The sequence below is a fragment of the Dysidea avara genome, chromosome 13, assembly GCF_963678975.1.
Source record: "Dysidea avara chromosome 13, odDysAvar1.4, whole genome shotgun sequence".
Classification (NCBI taxonomy): Eukaryota; Metazoa; Porifera; class Demospongiae; order Dictyoceratida; family Dysideidae; genus Dysidea; species Dysidea avara.
Window position 1 is genome coordinate 7,679,166 of NC_089284.1, and position 20,366 is coordinate 7,699,531.

General features: G+C 39.5%; 2 protein-coding genes and 1 non-coding gene across 4 annotated transcripts; 1 reads left to right on the forward strand and 2 right to left on the reverse strand.

Annotated features, from left to right (window-relative positions):
- Nucleotides 1-78: 78 nt before the first annotated feature.
- Nucleotides 79-10,241, reverse strand: LOC136242495 (GRB10-interacting GYF protein 2-like). The gene is made up of 18 exons (XM_066033926.1): nucleotides 10,093-10,241; nucleotides 9,627-9,879; nucleotides 9,478-9,577; nucleotides 6,363-6,632; nucleotides 6,119-6,246; nucleotides 5,191-5,571; nucleotides 4,912-4,938; nucleotides 4,475-4,862; nucleotides 4,218-4,285; nucleotides 4,129-4,170; nucleotides 3,712-3,905; nucleotides 3,303-3,434; nucleotides 2,365-2,824; nucleotides 1,809-1,903; nucleotides 1,269-1,644; nucleotides 1,113-1,215; nucleotides 520-704; nucleotides 79-433 (listed from the first exon to the last, which is right to left on the reverse strand). Exons 1-18 carry the CDS (start codon nucleotides 10,122-10,124, stop codon nucleotides 158-160), a joined length of 3,510 nt encoding a protein of 1,169 aa, XP_065889998.1. The 5' UTR covers nucleotides 10,125-10,241; the 3' UTR covers nucleotides 79-157.
- Trnan-guu (transfer RNA asparagine (anticodon GUU)) lies at nucleotides 5,064-5,137 on the reverse strand. Its single transcript has one exon. It is a non-coding gene; the product is annotated as a tRNA-Asn (tRNA).
- On the forward strand, nucleotides 10,198-20,256 carry LOC136242549 (coiled-coil domain-containing protein 50-like). Of its 2 annotated transcripts, none has more exons than XM_066033996.1 (10): nucleotides 10,198-10,339; nucleotides 10,393-10,455; nucleotides 10,514-10,640; nucleotides 11,063-11,141; nucleotides 12,843-12,963; nucleotides 13,017-13,156; nucleotides 19,236-19,307; nucleotides 19,354-19,380; nucleotides 19,758-19,946; nucleotides 20,002-20,256. In XM_066033996.1, exons 1-10 carry the CDS (start codon nucleotides 10,300-10,302, stop codon nucleotides 20,143-20,145), a joined length of 1,002 nt encoding a protein of 333 aa, XP_065890068.1. In that variant the 5' UTR covers nucleotides 10,198-10,299; the 3' UTR covers nucleotides 20,146-20,256. The 2 variants fall into 2 exon arrangements, with proteins under 2 accessions (XP_065890068.1, XP_065890069.1); XM_066033997.1 differs by having other exon boundaries at nucleotides 20,005-20,256.
- The last annotated feature ends 110 nt before the right edge of the window (nucleotides 20,257-20,366 follow it).

The window sequence follows — 20,366 nt, forward strand, 5'->3', positions numbered from 1 at the left end:
ACGGCGCGCTTAGAAGCCACATAATACACACTACACTGTACTACCTTCAACAGACCAAGCCCTAGTTCTATAATGATAGACATTTCACCGTTGTATAATATATATTTTAAAATTCTGGGAAAATTGGTGTCCAGTCTGTGACAAGTTTGTGTCTTCGTCAGTGAACGTCGTGAACACTTTGGATTTCCCCCGCATTAGGTCTCTCTGCAGCATTAACGCTGAACCCTAGGATAGATGCTGGGTCGACTTTCTGCATCTTTCCTTTTTTCTTTTTCTTTCCTCCTCCATTTGCTCCAGCTGCTGTGGCTGCCGATGCTACACTGGTAGCTGTTTTGTTAGCGATATTGTCTTGCCTGCTGGGCTGTTTAGGTACCATGGTAGATGAGGGAGGGGGGAATGCCTGTTGTTGTGGTGTTGGTTTGGGTTTCGCCACCTGTAAGAGTAAGAGGAACATGACAGCATGCACGCACACACACGCACGCACGCACACACACACTACACACGCTTATTCATCCTTACCTGTGACGTACTGCTTGGTTGTGCTGAGCTAGTTGGTTGCTTCTGCTGCTTACACTGTTTTGCCTTTTCAAGAAATTGTCTGGTAAACTCTTGGGTAGTTGGGGAATCCCCCATATGCAGTTTGATGTAGTCATGCACCTCATAAGGAGACTCAAATTGAAGTAGAAAGTTCACAAATGTAGCAGCTGACAAGGGAAAAACCAGTACATAACAATCAAAGCCATGTATGTACAAGACTGAATAAACTTCCTATTAGGGGAGAAGAGCCTATGACTCCTAAATATTTTTATTTTCATATCTGTAAAACAGTCAGTCAGTCAGTCAGTCAGTCAGTCAGTCAGTCAGTCAGTCAGTCAGTCAGTCAGTCAGTCAGTCAGTCAGTCAGTCAGTCAGTCAGTCAGTCAGTCAGTCAGTCAGTCAGTCAGTCATAGTCAAAGATGGTCATTCCAGTATATATATATGTACTGCATTTTATACAGATTCAAAATTGCTATTTAAAGCCTCCCCTAATGGCCCTAAACAAGCACCAGTATTGTGTTTAAACAAAGTCAATAGTATGAATAAATGTTTATACTTTAAACAACAGTAATTACCATCTAGCTCTGTCTGGATGGTAGTGAACTGTTGCTCACACCACTCCACTAAAGCATCACTGGCTATCGCTAATGGCGTTGAGAAGATGTTGCGAATTCTCTCCTAAGAGTAGCCACATGTGCTGTTTAGCTATTGACCTGTAAGCATAGCTGTACCTCATGTTTTTCCATCTTTTTGGCTTTGGAAACAGAGGTCCTTGTTTGTGATTGCGGCAAGGCAGATGGACGGTGTGCTGCTGGAATATCCTTCATGCACAGGTCCCAAAAGTCGTCATCCATTTCATTCATTTTCGGTAGCCTCTGAGGAGTGCCTGGCTGAATTTGCCATCCTGTCGTTGTTCCACTGCTACTGTTGTGTCTTGCTGGTGGCGGATGACTACTGGTGCTGCTAGTCCCAGGGTTGCTCCACACTGATCCAAACCCAGGTGCTGAAACCTGTCGTTGGACAGGGGGAGGATTTGATTCAACCGTCTTTTGCTGTTCCAATTGGATCTCAAGAAATGATTTTCCAGTTGTTGGTGAAGTCGCTACTCTATAACACAATAATGTAGAAATATTACATGAATTTTAGTTTAACATCATATTTTATGATCAATTAGAGAGTTTGCATGGTGGTAAAGCTGATTATGTCAGTTTGTGAAATAAAATGCTTTATGTGTTTCAATGGATTAATGCCTCTAACAGCTACACACTAACCCTTGGCCTACTCCTGTCCATCCCCCTGACGCAGCTTGCATCTGAGCTGCGGCAGCAGCCATTTGCTGAGCTCTCAACTGTTGCTCTCGCAGCAGCTGTAAATTAAACAACAACAAATCCATTAAACCTGAGTTTTGTATACATTAATGCAATAGTTATTGTACAAGACAACAATACCATTACTGGTTAAATAAGTATCTACTCTACACAAAATAGTTAAAACATACATACTCCCTATTCAACTTTATGTGCACTGTAAAGAATGTTTCATATGTATGTACAATGAAAGGTTCCCTAGCTTGTTAGACAGACAATCCAGGTTTGTATGTGCCAGAAATGTTTGTACACATCTGCTTACAGATAAATAAAACCATTTTTCTTCCAATTGTGCAAGATAGTGTAAATGAAGTGCACTGCCAAAAAGAAACAACCCTATTTAACTTTGTGCTCTGTAAAGCAATGCTATATATTATCTACTATAGGATTCCTAGTAGACAGACAATCCAGGTTTGTACATGCCAGAAATGTGTCAACACATTACAAATGATTTCTTTACCTGTTGCTTTTTAACTCTAGCTTCTTCTTGTTGCTGTATCTGCAACAGTGAGGCTCCTCCGGTGACTTGAGAAGGGTTAGAATATGGTCCTACCATAGACCAGGCTGGCTGTTGTTGTTGTTGAAGCTGATGCTGCTGCAGCTGTAGCTGCTGTTGGTTTTTCCTGTGTTGTGCTTCCAGTGATGCTTGCTGCTGTTCCTTTAGCCTTCTCTCCTCTTCTTCTCTTTGCTGTAACCTCTTAGTCTCCTCAATTCTCCTTTGTTCAGTGGCTGCTGCTGCAGCTAATCTCTCCTGCCGTTGCCGTAGTCTTTCTCTCTCCAGTTCTGCTTCCTGTTCTTCTTTACGTCTTCTCTCCTCTTCTATAAGCCTGAGTTGTTCTCGTTCTTTTTTCTCTTGCACCTCCCTCAAAACCTTTGCTTCCAACTCCTGCTGTTGCCTTATTCTTAGCTCCTCTTCCATTCTACAATGACAAGAAAAGACATGAATACTAATGAAAGCAACGGTATTGAACGTGCACATATGTCTGTAGAAACTGTACCACATTCATCTTACATACTCACTAGTGAGTACCAGAAATAAGTCAGCCATTGGTCAATTTCAAAATTGAGCTAAATATCTTTTGGTCATTATGTTTTACTCAGACTTACTAAAGTCCATTTTTTAAAGCCGACATTGGCTTCCCTATTAAAATGACAGACATGCTTGGTCCTTCCTTTTCATCAGGGCAAATTATGTGAAAGTTGTTTACTGTCTATGTTAACCAGTTCAATGTGTTGAACTAGCTGTTGTTTGAATAATGATTCAAACATTTGAATAACACCCAATGATTCAAATAACATCAATGATTCAAAACTCCCATAGCTATTCAATAGTGATGTCATCTTAGGATAATCCTTATTCCTGCTTCTAAAAGATTCCTTTCATTTTTTAATTGTCACCTTCTTTGTGCTTCCTCTTTCTTTCTGTGTTCCTCTTCTGCTTTCTTCTGCCTTTCTCGCTCCTTCTTCTTCTCCATTCTCCTGGACTGTTCTTCTTGCTGTTGTTTTAGTCTGATCAGTTCCTCTTGAGAGCTAAAGAGAAGGTAACACAACAATAAAGTAATCAGTACCAACTAACAAAGGCCCCCCATGACTTTGAACTAGTACAAACTGAGAAAGGCCAGAATTAAGAGTATATGCAACTTGGTAACAGTATAAACATTTATAGTTAAACCTTAATTTGCTTCCCAAATGTTTGCTGTACCATGGAGAGAGGATGGAAAAGAGAATAGCAAAAACTATTACAAGAGAATTCTGTGTGCTGCATGCGTGTGTGTGGGTGCCTGTCTGTGGTGTACGCATCACATACTTTGAATTTGACTGTTCCCACACAGTTTCAATATTGGGCCATTGTGAGGATGTGGGAGCTTTCTCCTGTATAGGACTGCGGCCCCAGATTGACTCAGCAGTGGCTGTGAGATCATTGGCGGTGGATGAGTGTTGAGTTGTGGTCTGAAGTGATAAATGTTGCGGTTGTGGATGCTGTCTTTGTTGAAACAACATCTAAATGAGACAACAAGACAGAAGATGAGATAACTGCAAATAACCATACAACAGACACAAACACAGACATACATACCTGCATGGTAGAGATACAGATAAAGAACACACACAACACACAACACTATACATGCGTGCACACGCACACACACACGCACACACACACGCACACACACAACCAATGTATTTCAAACACAAAGACACAGACAAACACAAATTCACTTACTGGTTGTCTTTGTATTAATGTCTGCCAGAATGGCTCGGTTATCTGTGCCAATATAATATTTTAAAACACCAAAACAGCTAGTAACATACATTAACAGGAGGAGGTTGTTTCCCTTCTGTGACAAAAGGAATCCTCTTCCACATTTGAATAACTTGACCTAATCAAGGAAAACAGTGCATGCACGTATGGATAGACACATGCTGAAAGTTTGCCATTGAATTATATGTGTATTACAATAAAACTAAGTTTAAATAACAAAAGTCCTTTGATATACTGTACAATTCACCAAGTTAACATATAAAAAACTTCCCACTATGAACCAATTAACGTAGACACTAAGACAAACCTAATGGTAACATGTGATTGTCACATGCTCTCCGCACCATCAAGTCCATTGTAAAGTAACCTGCATCAAACCACTCCTTCATCTCACCACTGGTGAACGGTCCCTGAACCATTCCATCAGGGTCCTGGTAATACCAGGTGAAAAGTTCCTCTAGTGCAATCACACCACGGTCCGGTGTGGGCAAACTGACTGGTTTACTTGCATTATGTTGCAAGATGGTAGATGCAACAGAAGGGATGGCATTGGTTAAGGGATGTGAAGAGTTGATGTGGTTATTTGTGAAGGTGAGAGCACTGCTTGCTGTGGAAGGGTAGGCTGTTGAGATGGTGTGTCCCGGAGGGTTGCTGCTGCTGAAGACTGTTGGACTGGAAGATGGAGTCTCCTCCTCCTAAAAGTTAGAGCTGTAAGTAGCAGTAACAGGCTCCAACTTAACTCACCTCAGTTAAAAGTAAGTCTTCAGCTGCCTGTAAAACAGTAAAATAGACTTGAAACACAGATGTAATAAGTAAGGGGAAAGGTAATATGGAAAAGGATTGCACAAAAAAAAGGTGAATTAAAAAGGTGTAAAAAAAAGAAAAAAAAAAAAAGTCGCACCTGGGTGGGCTCGAACCACCAACCTTTCGGTTAACAGCCGAACGCGCTAACCGATTGCGCCACAAGTGCTCACACTCTCAACATGCATTGACATGCTATTTATACTGCACAACGCTACATACCTTTTCAAAGTGAGTAAATCCATCAGGTGAAATAGGTTCTTCACTGAGACTTCTTTTTGTTCTACTGTTAGACTCTGCTACCCTTTTCGGCGCGGAATGTTTCATACTGTTAACAACAGGTTCCAGAGGAGTTACCCTCTTTTCTGTAAAAGTTCTAGCAGATTCAATGTCCTCTGCTTTGTTGATTGGTGCTTCCTGTGCCCCAACATTACTGTTAACAACTGGAGGTGCTGTGTTAGCATCTTTTGGTACAGTTGTTGACACAGGATGACGTTCTTCTAATTTAACCTCAGTTCTTGTAACAGGGTGTTTATCAGTCACTTCATCCTTAACAACAACAGTTTCATCAGGTGGTTTCTCTTTCATTTCACTACTATTTTCCTACACATGTGCAATAGTGTATTCCAGTATTATTATGACAGGTACTGTACGGAGGGAAACTTTGGAGGAAAAATTTGGCGAATCAAGCAAAATATCACTGTTGGCGAAATAAAATTTGGCGAATTGTTAGCAAAGCGCACGTCCTGTTTAATTAATTAGATTATTAATTGCTGTGTCTGAAGCAAGAACTGGGAGTGCCATGCCTCTTTGACGCCTGGAGTCAGCTATCAACTAACAGTAGATCTACACCCTCTGGAATAGTGAATATTGTACAGTATGGTAGGATTCGCTAGTTGTCACACCCGTTTCAAGGTGCATGAGTTTGAGGATACCACGTTTACAGTAGCTGAGTAGCTAGCTACCTAGTGAGGGAGGCTGGGCTCTAGCGTGATGCCCTTGGTCGAGTTAAAAATTGATTAGTTCGAGGCTTGGTTTGCTATTTTCTTCACCAGCAAAATATTTGGATGGGGAAAATTTGGCGAATTCATGGTCATTCGCCAAATTTTAACGGCGCCAAAGTTTCCCTCCATACAGTATAACTACATACCTTTTGGGTGGATTTATTTTCTGTATTGTGGGTGCCATCTTGCTGGGCCCACTCTGGCAAGAGACTGTCCTTTTTCGACTCGTCCCTACTCCTCCATCCACTGTCAGATCTTCCTGGATGTTGGTTGCCTGATATATGACAGTGACAATAAAGCATGGTAACCTGAGAACACACATGCAACACCACACACGCACCACTACACCACAAAATTAATTACACCACACACACTACATTACACACTCACCAGAATTAGGGGGCGGCCATCGATTGCTAGTGCCACTACTCCAGCGTTCACTCTCTTCAGAACTATTAATATTACCCCTCCAACTGTTATTACTCCAACCAGAACGATTCCCGCCACTGCCTCCCCCACCACGACCACGTCCATACTCATAGCCACCACGGTTACCATCTGACTGCCAATTAAAATGATCACCATTTCCACCACCTGGATGTTCTTCATAAGAATAGCTTCTGTGGTAATAGCCTCCATCGTTGGTTCCTCTTCCCCGACCTATGTAAATGACAAAAAAAAACTTTTGAACAAAGCAAACTTGATGATAAAAATTGGCATGTAAAATTGGGATATCACTTGCTGTCCACTTACAGTCCAAACTATGTATATGTTAAAGCATTGCTGTGAGTGCGAAAAATAAAGCATGAGGCGCACAGCCGAGATGCTAATAAAGCACAAGGCCAAGCCGAGTGCTTTAGTTGCATCGAGGCCAAGCGCCAAGTGCTTTATTTTTCATATAGCACGAGCAAGGCAATGCTTTAAATCATTTATGGAACTTTCTAGTCGTGTAGCTTCACCATACACTAGGACTTGTAATTAACATGTGTTGCATGAATTATTAGCAGTCTAAATGCACACAAACTAGTTTAACAAAGTAACTCATGCGTAGTTCACCATAGTTTGGCATAGTAGACGTTCATTGCATATTTTGGCAGATTTTGGTCACAACCCACAATCGATTCTATTGTGAGTCACATGGTGAAGTATTTCCGTGATATCTCCAGGACTTGTCCATTTACATTAACAAACATAACAGCAACATTACCTTCTCCCACCCATCATCAAAGCATTTAGGTATGTCTATAAAAACAATCCAGTGGTAGAACTCATATTGGCTAGGGTGATTGACCACTCAGCATGGCAAGAGCTATCAGCCTTCACCGACTTGGATGATTAGTCATACAGGTGTGAGTGCCGTGGGCTATTAGCCTGCACTAAAGCACGTGGGCAACTGTGCTTTATTGCCCACAAAGAGTACTTTATTGTACAATTAAAGCACTCTTTGTGGTGCAATAAAGCACTGTTTGCCCTAAAGTGTACCTTATGAACTTTAAAGTACACTTTTCCCTTTGATCTCGCCCACACAAATTTCTATAAGAAAGTAAAAAGTATTGTGGAACCTCTGAAGGAACAAACACTCTATTTTACTGATGCTGTGATTAGACTTAAGACCAGCTATTGTGACAGCTGTGGTGATCACTGGCTTACGCTATAATAGCACTGATGGGTACAAACTAAGAACAGTCCAAGAGACTACTGCTTGTGGAGTGGCTAATAAGGGTGCTATCAAGCTATATGTACATACGTAGCCCAACATTTCCAGTAATGGGTCAAAATTGTGTAAAGATATACCTGTACGTTGAAATGTCTCCAACTACCAAACTGTTTGTGCAGAAGGCAGTTCTGGGCATGGTACCATCTATGACAATTTGCAGGTTAAAAGCTGTTGACTCCAAGCACCTATTGTAGGATTTTTAAAAGGATTTCTTTCAAGGTGGAGAAAGACAACACAATTCAGTGAAACCACAACACCCATGTCAGGTATGCCCCAACACAGCAAAAGTTTACAAAATTTGCACATTACTACAAATCATGAGAATCAACTCTACTAATTTTTCAATCTTATGGGTGGCCTAGTATTGGAGTTCTTAAAATTATATACGTGTCTGACTTTCATGTCATTTTCAACACCACAAAGTTTATTATTTTGTGAATTGGAGACTGTACCCCTTATAAAGACCATTTTTTGTAGAGTTGTAAACTTACCCAGTTAGGGAAATAAGAAAAATCATGTGCAGTGTAACTATAATAGTACAGAGATTCAAGTATCAACTTTCACCAGTGAATGTAGCTAATTACTATCTACAGTACTGTAGTTGATACCTATTTTTTAGTGATTTTATGCATGAGTGCTCTCACAAAAGAGGTGAGGATAACATCTGGAGCACTGCAGAGGAGCTGGTGAAGCTCCAACCTCAAAATTCAGCCCCAACTACAAATAAAGGGAGTACAAATAGAGTCATTCTTCTCAACAATTTTTAGGCCTGTGCTAATCCACAACTGCATTAGTTTCTTGTGGCTGGGAAAAATAAGAGTCAGTGGAAAGCATGACATGGTCATAAACACTGCAAATGGATATTGTATTGACTTGAGGTGGCTCTGCCCATTTAAGGGGGCAGTGTACTGTAGTTGCAAAATTTGACTCCTTGAGCACAAAGTGTATGGCTATTGCACGATATTGGATTTGAAACGAAGACGTTGTTATGCCTGCCATATTTGTACAAGTGCAAAATCTATGCACATACGTATACACAACTGCAAGGGATTTGCTGATACATACAACAAAAGCCCGAGAGCCGTAGGCCCGAAGGCTGAGGATCAGTGAATCATACATGAATATGTCCACATCTTGTATGTGGTGAATATACATCAGTGTACAAGTATGACAGAGTGTCTACTCAAGCAATACTTATTCATTCGGATAACACAAACCCATTATAAGTCAACATTACTTTAAACAGAGTCTGAACATGAATAGCATGTGACACTACTACTACTACTACAAACGTTAATAATTTTTTCATTTTACATTTACAGTGCAATGTTACAGTTGTGATGGTACACAAGACAACTGTCTATCAAAAGCCATCCATATAAGGATCAACAGGCTGCATGTCCACAAAGACATACACCACAATTGAATGAAACCTTTCCCTGACAACTACAAACAGCAAAGCAAGTACTAGGTATAAGCTAGGAATACTTGGAAACTAATTTGGCAAAGAATAAGATTCTCCTACAAAACTTTCATGCTATACAAATTTGTAGTTTTCCCCCCCTCAAATTCTAATCTCTTAATAAAACTTCCAGGTATATGGCAATGTATTGAGCATTTAGAGAGAAGAAACAAAACATACACTTTGAAGTTAGTGTCATAACAAAATTTTTGTCCAGAGAAAATGTTGCCATCCCATGTAAAAGTTTTAAGATCGACTGGCACTTAAAATGTTCAGATATGGGTTTTGTACTTGTGCCAAAATAACAAAAACAAAATATTGCTCACCTCGTCCTCTACCACCGCGACCACCTCTTGCTGGGGGCCCACCCCCTCTTCCAGCAAGCCGTAAACTGTTGCTACTGTTCACACAGCCAGCAAACAATAACTACACCACAAATAACATCAACTAGATGTATACCAAATTGTATCTCTACCTGCTCTTCTTCAGTGAACGGCAGAAAAGCCATCGGCATAACAACTTCTGAAGTTATTAGGGACACTGATCGAACTACATCATTGGAGAGCTTTAAATTATCGGGGGCATACAAAGTCAACATATCTTCCTTCCCATAACGGAATTCAGCAAGAGCAAACTTTCTGAAGCCCACAGAGTTTGGAGTGGTAGGTGTGGTGGGGGTCTTCTGAGTTGACGCACCCATTTGATTGGCGCCTGGTGAATTTTTCATCCTGTCAAAACACACATGCTGACAAGGTGACAAAAAACGTCACCCCTTAATCACTCTAAATCATGCACAGCCTATATGTACCCAACTACGTTCGATAAACGGTTAAGTTACGCTGCTTTCTCAGGCAGCACGAGACTGGATTTGCCTCAATGTGCACGAAGCCATTGAACGACTCCCAACTCTCAACACAAAAAGGAAAATTAACAATCCTCACCATTCAGGTCCGAAATTCATAGTTTCCGTCATTTCTAACTTCTTCACTGGTAAAAACAAAGAAGACACAAATAAAGAATAAAAATCAATGAAGTAGGCACTAGAGCTTGTAAATAGAAATCTTCTCTAATTAATCGCACGAAAGTTTCTTCCACTATTGAAAGCCCTATGTTGTTTTGTCGAGTCTTGTTTTTGTACTCCAGTAAAGATGTCGATGGTCGCAGAAAATCTTCCTGGCGTTGGAGAAGGTGATCATAATATCGTACAGTGTATCTGAAGTGCTTTAGTCTTTGTGATTTAGTCAAGAAAGATTTTCAACAGAAAGAAGATGGGGCACTAGCTTATCGGTTGCAAGAACAAGAGTGTAAGTAATCAGATATCGTTACTGTAAAGCATGTTTCGTATCGCCAAACCATGTGCAGATGAAGATCACTTTAATGCTAACGTGCAGCTGAGGCGAACAGCCAGGCATGATTCCAGCGTGGCCACGGTGCTGCAGAAAGAAGAAAATCAGATTTACCAAGAGGAAATAAAACAAAAACGCTTAAAGTAAGTGCTAGGCTGGTAGGATGTTTCATGTTGTTTCTATGTACCTGATGTAGACTGGCTATCCCATGTATGGGGTATATGGGCGTGGTGATAATTATGGTACAGCAGTTTCTTGCAATTTTTGTATGAAAGGTGTAGTGTGATTGCACATGTTTGTGTGCTATAATTGACTGTTCTTGGAGTGGGCTGACAATGAAATTGTCGTGTATACAGAAAGAAGCCTGAGGCCTGATTTGAGTACCCACCACCGTTATAGTGCCAGATGCATTAACTATAAAAATGCGTATGCAACCACTCGTTTGAATTGCAAGATGTGCTGAAACCGCTGTATTGTACTGTGTGTGCGTGCGTGCGTGCGTGCGTGCGTGCGTGCGTGCGTGCGTGCGTGTTACAGCATAGATACAATATAACACATCATATAGGGAGGAACATGACAGAAGGGTTGCTCAGCAGATTCATGAAGAAGTTAGCAAAGAAGAGCAACGACAAAGAGAAATGGAGGTAAGCCTTTAATGCACCATATAAGCTTTTATAAAGGTTTCTGTTCAGCATACCATATACAGTTACAATTAAACACTTTACCCATAATTTCTATAGTCCTTTTGTGGTATTGGTATATGACGTACTGTATAATGGTTTCAGTGTTCATATGTAGTCGCCTACTATGGGTGTGTATTCAACAGAGTGAATGTGTTAGTTGGTGCATGCTGTGCCATACATTGGATGTATGGAGATAGAAAAGTGTGTATACGACTTTCCAAAACGATCATGGGAGGCAAAGGTGTGAAGTAGCAATGATCATGGCACAGCTACATGGAAACCAGAGGACCTCCAGTAGCATGTACCATTGTATAAAGCCTGCTGGGATGTAAACCTCTGTAGGGGTACCAGTTCACACACAGATGCAAACACATACTCCTACTCATGGGTAATTGTATTACTTTTCACTGCACACACACACACCACAACACACACACGCAGCGCACTTCAGTGAGATGGTAAGGAACCTTTCATTAATAATTCACACAATGAAATAATTTTTTCGTATTTGGCTTTCTGTATCTTGTATTTGTGGGTAAACATTCATATTGTACACATCCTGGCAATGTTTGCATACAGTCTTATGCCAATGATTGACCACAAAGTTTAGTTAGCTATTTGTGCTGTAATCATATAAGGTACATGTGTTATGTCTGGGTTGTGTGTGGGTGTGTGTGTGGGGGGGGGGGGGGGGGGGGTTGATGGGATGGAGGGGAGTGTGGGGGTTTCTACCTCTTAGTTTAAAAGCAAGGTATTATTTGTACAAGGGTATAAAAGTGTTTAATTAACCCTTAAACTGACATAATCCAGAAAACTGGATTTAATTTTTTTTTTAAAGAATTGGAAACGCACAATTGTTGTCAGTAATATGTGTACAATTTGATGAATTGTGTGCGATGTTTTACAAATGAAATGAATAAATGTACACCCTATATGCAATTGAAATAGCACATAATATTTCACTGGCTTCACCCTATTCAGGCATAATTCACCATCTTTTGGGTCACAACAGGTGCACTCTCACTCGAATCCCGTCACACTGCGAGCAGCATGGACAATGATGCGCTGTCCTGTCGGAGACGACTCTCACCTCAGCACGACAAACATGCTTTCACTTTCATTACGCTTTCTGGTTTGCTCTCTAAAGGGCTCACACACATGGTGCACTCCTTGGTTATCATGTACAGTTTCAGTTAGTAGTCCTACATGCCACATCATTTATAACATTGTGGTAGTTATATTTATTCACCTAGCTATTGCTAGCTAAAGTTTCTCTTGTGAATTGCAATAGATTGAAACTTACTGTATGCAGAACACTTGGGCATCTTTTGTTCCACTCTCAATGGCATTTGCACATTCCAATCACGAAACAGACACAATATCATATCTCCACTTAGGGTACTTCTTTTCCTGTGGGAGCACTGCTTATGTGGTGCCCACTTCTTTACAAAATAACCCATAATTTATTAAAAGTTGAGGACTCAATGCTCTAGCTTATGCATGTACATCAAGTCAATCCTTCAACTGGAAGACTTTACTCAGCGATTGATAGGGTTGATAATGAAAGATAACAATGTGATAAGACATGTTATAAAGCTAGTAATTAAAATTGTAGTTACGAAAATGTATTGTTTAATTGTGGGTTTTCAATCATCATGGTAGGAAGAAGGAGAACGAGTGGCAATGAGTCTTCATGATGAGGAAGTAGCTCGTACCATACAAGAGAAGGAAGACAAGAAATATTTTAAGCAGAAACGACGAGAAGAAATGGATGCCAAAATAGGTATGCAGCTACAATCCAGGCCCTTCTTTCTTCATGTCTTCATGACACTGTAGCTCGTCAGGTATCACTGGAAGAAGAACGTCGTATGATAGAGCAGAAGGAGCGTGAACAGCAGATGTCAGAGCAATTGATCAGACAGATGAAGCTGGAGGAAAACACTCATCCCAGTGAAGATTCCATCGCAGATGATGAGGTAAACTGGAATGTGTAATTGTGGGTTTGCGAATTGACAGATAATGTTAAACTGAACAATGTCATTTCTTTATATTGTGCATGGCCAGTGGTGTGAATTGTAAACTTTATCTATTTAGTAACTCATCGAGTCACCTGCAGATAATTTAGATAATAAGGAATTATGCTGATAGTTTGAAGCAGTTATCAAGACACACAGTAGTGTGTCGTGCGGCCAAGAAAGCTGGCACACCACATCGTGAGTATATTTACAGGGAGAAAGTACAATTTTCATGCATACATAGCTCCGTGCTCCCTTATCAAATTGGAATGTTTTTGTACTGGAAACACCCTTCACCTTCAGCACCCCACAATATGAGCCCTCAAAGTTTGGCTTAATATCTTGTTTTTTTCTTTCTTTGGGGGGGGGGGGGGGCTTAGATTATTCTTTTGCACACTTTACAAAAACCATTATAAAATGCAAATGCGTAGCTCCATTGTCTTGAGCTTTGGTACAGTTTCAGAACGTATTACAACAAATCACGTACCAAGTTTGGTGCAAATCTGATAAATAGTCGTAGAGGTATGGATGGACTAGGGGGTGGGCAATATCTTCAAAAAAACAAATATTGATAATATTATCTCAATAACTACTAATATTGCAATATGTCTCTTAAATAACTCATAACTAGTCCATACCAACTGACCTGCCTGTCCAATTTATTTTCAAATCCCAAGAATGCTGATTTATTGCATAGTAGCTGGTTGTCAATACCTAGTATTGTATGCCTGAACTGTACCCATGATGTTTTTTTGTACAAGATGTTGCATCATACTTACCAAGGATAACACATTGTGCTCATTACAGTGTATCTCGATATCATTTTTGCATATCAATATCAGTGATTTTCTCGATATTATTGAAATATCGCCCACCCCTAGTATGGACAGTTATTTGCATTTTAAAAAAAGCCAACTTGTTGTCATGCCTACAGAGTAAACCGCTTATAGCAACATCTTAATGGTATGTGTATAGTTATCCATCATAGTTCAAACCTTTTGTAGTTCAAAATTGCATACAGAGTTACAAGGCATAAACTAAACAACTGTAAATTGCAGGGGTCTAAATACCCTAATAGAACAGTCACCGTGGGATAAAGAAATGTGCATGAAAAATGTCAGGGGGGAAACTTACCAGCGTTCGAACCATACTGAACACCCAAATCCTAAACCACTGTGCCTATCATGGCTGTTCACCTCACTTAATTTCTACCTTAAAATGAAAATTCTAGCTAAAATTTACCAATAGTAAAAAGTTCATAATTTTATAGATCTACCAATGGAAAATCTAGATCATTCTATGTGTGTTCTATTAGAAATCCTCGAAAAATGTGCATTCTATTAGAGTATAACAAAAGTAATCAGCAGTACTATACTATTGTAATTTCTTTAGTATTCCATCAAATCAGAGCTGATATTATATCCATTTTGGTACCGATCAGTGGGATAGGATTAAGACCCACTCATGCCATTCGTCATCATAACAAGTGCTATGCTAGCAGAAGTTGTGACACCAGGCTGGAAATTATATTCTAGCATAAAATGTGCAGGATTTGGATTTGCTGCTTTGGCAAATGCAACTTGTATGAAAAATCAAGATACTCTAATAGAACAGTCACTGCAGAATAAAGATCCTAATAGACAAATAGTACAGTCATGCATATCTACGTAACTTGGAAGGAATTTGTTTTGTTTTTGCAAACACTATAATACAGCCATAGCCATGAATAAGCAAGCACAAAATTATCAGGATTAGGGTTATTGCATTACTAGATCCTTTGGTCTTGGTATTGGATCGGTAGGTATTTTTCTGTATTGGTAGGTCTTATATCAATATCTGCAGATAAGAAGAACGATGATGTGTGTAAAAACAAACCTCAAAGCCAGTTTATGGTTGGCTTTGGGATATTTAAAAATATGAAAAGAAGTGAAATCCATGCAAACAGTCAAGCTGTATAAAAAGGGTGCGGCCTTCAAAAGTCCGGTTTAAATGAAATGTGTTATCATTAACATCATTGCAGCCATTTCATGGCCACCACCTTTGATTTCACAACTTTTTTTACCCAAAGCCACACCTTTTTATACAACTTGGCATGGATAAAGCTTTACTAGTAAGAAAACCTGCAGTTTCATAAAAAAATAAGATTCTAGTTATAGCACACTTAGGAGAAATATATGTGTGACTTCCCAAGGGAGAGAGCGTGTATTTCAGTCATATCCTGACTAATCTTGAGATTATTTGACAGTAACTAAATTCTAAGACTGATGATCTGTAAAACGATCACTTGGGTGATGCATGGATGTGTATTTCTACTTGTCAGCCATTGAGTAGACCACGAAACAAGAAGAATATGACAACTAGGTGAGCAGCAAGTACTTAACTTAATGTAGTAACTTACTGCCACAATAGCGAAGATTTGATGTAGTATAAAATCATAGATCCTTTATACCCCAAAACCAATCCCACAATCGAAAGTTCCTTGACATGTGTTGAAACATATTGACGTAGGAATAACGTAATCCCACAATCAAAATTTGTGTTGAAACATAGTTACGTAGGAATAACGTTCTGAGAGTTATTTTCCCATGCTATTGAAACCACAATTGATCATCAGATAAACCAAATAGGGTGCGTGCTCTGTAACTATCAGGTGAGTGTGCCCTGAGTGATATATATCACTTATACCATGACTGCATCGGGATTTTGCTGATATATACACCCTTACCTCTTGGGGTTTGGGTGTATATATCAGCAAAATCCCTCACAGCCGTGGTATAACAATTACATATATGATATATGCTACCCTAATAAAGCAGTCAAATAGAGTGATGCATGACAAGCGGTGCACATTGAATGCTTTATTAGAGTAGTAAAGTTGCCATAGCTACTCTTATCATAATATTATGAGTAACATTAAAATAGGGTGGGGGGGATTGGGGTCTCTACATCTTAGTTTAAAAGTAATGGTAAGGCCACATAAACTTAATTATTAGTTTCTCATCCTACATTCAATATACCAGTGCAGGAGAGCAGATTTTTATTTTATTTTTTACTAACTAGATAGCTGAATTAGCTAGCTAAAATAACTCAGAATGTAGTTTTCTTAGACTGGTCTAGCAAGGTACTAACTTTAGAAGGTACTGGATGGCTGCACTAAGCCACCAGTGGTGCAAAAAAATCCTTGATGAGGTAAGAAAAACAGCGATGCTAGGAAACTAACAATTAAGTTTATGTGGCATAATATAAACACATTTGAATATCTATTTAGTAACTCATCAAATCACCTGCAGATAATTTCGACAATGATAATAGTCAGGAATTATGTTGACATTTTGAAGCAATCATAAAGCTTTACCAGTTGCAATTCCATTAAAAATTGAGATAGTCTAATAGAGCAGTCAGAAATTCTAATAGAACAGTCACATGATATTTATATGCTAGGAGATGAAAATACTCTAATATAGCAACCAACCACAAAAAGAAAAAATCTGAAACGTGCAAAGATGGTAAGGATTTTTGTGCAGTAGAGAGTGTGCGCGATCAGCGCCATCATCCAATGAACCATGGCGGCGTACGATGATAGTTATGGACCACAACTGTACATCCCTGCTAGTTGTAGTGGTGAAGTGGGCAGTGCATTATAATTCATTTCTTGGCTCTTCAGATACAGTCTATAGTGTGATTTGTTGTGCCACACTGTCACTGAGTCATATACTTGTTTAGCAGAATGAGACTCAGATGAGAGATCAAGTAGATATGACCCTAACACCAAACTAGTGAAAAACACATGATCAAAATATCCTAATAGAACAGTATTGATGTCTTGCATTTGCGTCATTTAAATCAAACCTATTGAAATTAATCAATTTAAGGTAGCCAGGTGGTTTTTTGTGTCATCCAAAACTCAACCCCAACACACACTGATCAAGTTATACACTATCTCCCCAAGTCCCAGGATACTTTTCAATACACCAAATCATCAGTGTATTGGTGGCTGGAAAATGGCTTGCTTATAAAGCCATAGCTACCAACATACTCTGTACCATGCATCTTCACTCCTCTTTGGTATAAAAGAGATTAAGATTAGGTTCTGGGCAGTCAGCTCAGCATTTGTCCAAGAAGAGAAACTCCCAAACGGTAGTTATATTCATACAATTTGCTAACTAGTTACAATAATGTGGTTAAGCAAGAGTTCATAATATATATACTGAGGAGAGTGTCCTACTCTCATATACGCCTGTAGAAGGGCGTATCATGAAGTTATGACGTAACAATAAGATGTTGTGGTTTGTGACATATGAACAGCTGTAAAAGTGCAAGAATCGTAAGCACCATTTCACACTCGCCACACTCAGGATAGCCGTATTTGTGAATGGCCCAGCAAGAAATGCCTACGAAGCGGTCTTAACCCATGAAGGAACGATTGTAGTTCGGTGAGAAACACTTAGAGCTGGAGTTAATTTGGTTGCTACCAACATTGTTAGGCACGCGTTCAATCAATACCATGTTCAACTAATTACATCATTAATTATATAAAGAAAAATGGACAAACTCAGAAGTGCTACGTCATAACTTCACGATACGCCCTTCTACAGGGGTATATGAGAGTAGGATACTCTCCTCAGTATATATATATTATGAACTCATGGGTTAAGCAAGGGACACTGAGAGTAAAATGCTAAATTTTGTGAAGCCGTAATTGCCTGCTTCAAAATGGAGTTCCAAAATTTTTACATTAGCAGCCACAGAAAACCCTACTTTGACATTGAAATGATGTTCAACTTATCTTGAGCTTTATTTACATGCATACTCCAGAATACCGTATAGAGGAAAACTTTGGTGGGAGGGGGGGGGGAACTGTGGCGAATTTGGCGATTCACTACAATTCACCAAAGTTTAACCCGCCAATTACTCGTAGCGCCTGAGATTAGCATCTTTATAGCTATAGATTGAGCTTGAATTTGCCAAAGTTTATGTAGCCAAATACGATTTAGCTTGCCATTTGCCAAAGTTTACCCCCACCAAAGTTTCCCTCTATACGGTATTCTAGCTGCATAATGTACATCTTCGTGCTGCATTCAAAACTGTTTTTTTTTGTACCATGGAGCAAATATTACAGTTGACAGTGTGCAACAGAGTTAATAAACTTGACATTATGTAGTTGACCTACAATCTTGCCTTTCATCATACAATATGGTAGTACTGTATATTAGGGTTCATGGAGGTTAGCACTTTCTCTTCATGGTGCCTTGGTAGTGTTAGTGAGTAAGGTATAACCAGGTCCAAAAGTGTGCCTTCAGCAGGGGCTTCCCTAAACCACTCTACTTTACTCAAAATTCTTTTGATGTGGTAAAAGGAATGTATATAATTAAATTGACTTTGATGTTGGTAGCAAACTGATAGTTTTACTCCTCTACTTTACTGTATAGAGGGAAACTTTGGCGATTCGCTACAAATTCGCCAAAGTTTAACCCGCCAAATGCAATTTAGCTTGCTATTTGCCAAAGTTTGAGTTTACCCCCGCCAAAGTTTCCCTCTATATGGTATTTTGCTGGGGAAAGCTCTGCATCCTGAAATGCTCCCAATAGGTTACTATGATTTTTTTATTCAATGGAATTTTCTACAGTCTGACTAACTAAACTAACCCACTGCTATTAAGGATTTCTTACCTGTGACAGTGCTGTTAGTGCTAAACTGATGAATAAGAGATAACAATAATGGAGCTTCTTGACCTGCAGACTGGTTGGTCTGGGGGATCCCATAGTTGGGTTGCAGTAAGTGTCTCCATAGCCACTCTCATCTCTAGACAAAGTACCACTTCTGTGTAGACCAATTAGGAGTTGATGTCACTGAATCAGGGAGTGATAAAATCATTTTCTTACTAACAGCACCCGTGTTTGCAGTTTATACTACCAAAGTTGTGAGCATTCAAAATCCATGATCCTTTACAACAAGGTGTTCACATGCTTGCTGTAAATGATGTATAGTAGAGTGCTACAGCCAAGCATGTCTACTTTAGTTTGATTGTTTCGCTCTGTAGGAAATGGCTAGAAGATTTCATGAAGAAGAAATGAGAAGGATGGAAATGGAGAGAAACAGAATTGCTGCAGAGGTATGCAGTCTATTTTCACTAACTTAAATGTATATTTGTTTTATAGCGAAGAAAACGAGAGATGGAAGATGAGGTTGGTACCTGTTTATACGTAATTTGGTGTAGAGTGTGCAAGAGACATCAAGTCAGTGTCACTGTATTGTGCTGCATGTGTAGGCTACATCCCTCCCTATACCATAAAAAAGAAAGATGATTGGACAAACCCTGACCTTAAAAGCCAGTATAGTAATATCTGTGTTATGGTTTTAAAATTTACATGTGGTTTATCTTTAGTACCAGAGTTCATGATAATAGTTTTCTTAGCCTGTTGTTAATAGTTATAGTTGTAATCCTGAACTTTTTATTTGAAAAAACATATACTTTGGTTAGTTCAAAGGTGAGGTAATTACTGTACTAAAGTATTTTAAATGGTATAACCTTGCTCATTGTTGTTATATTTGTACTTTATAGAGAATTGCTAGACAGCTACATGAGCAAGGATCACGTTCTTCTAGAGAGCCTAGTGCTGTCACACAGTCGCTCCCACCAAAGAGCATGCATTCGCAACCCACAGCTGGGCCTCCACCTACTCGATCATTGGGCGCACAGTCACCACCACCGCCACAAGATCACCCTTTCAATCCGTCACGGGGCTCAATGGTAGGCCAATGATGTGATGAGCTGTGAATGATATTTCTGTGTTGTATTTCAACAGCAGCAACAACAAGCAGTAAATGTGGAACAGAGCCTACCATCACGAGCCATGCCGGACACTGGACCACCCAAACAAGTACTTAACTACAAGAGAGCGCCAGCCAGCGGTAGCACCAAGCAAAAAACAAAACCAAAGAAAAAGTAACATGCATTTGACGATTTTTGTAATTTTGTGGCCATATAAAAATTTGATTGTAAGTGCATGATAAATATATTTTTGAACTGTACATGAAGCCTGTTGGTTTATGCATATATATATGTGGTGGTATACCAAACCCGCTAAAGGAAGTGCAAGGTCCAAATTTTTGCTAAGCAATTTCTCCACACATCAGTTTGAATACTATATTTTGACCACAATTTAACTTT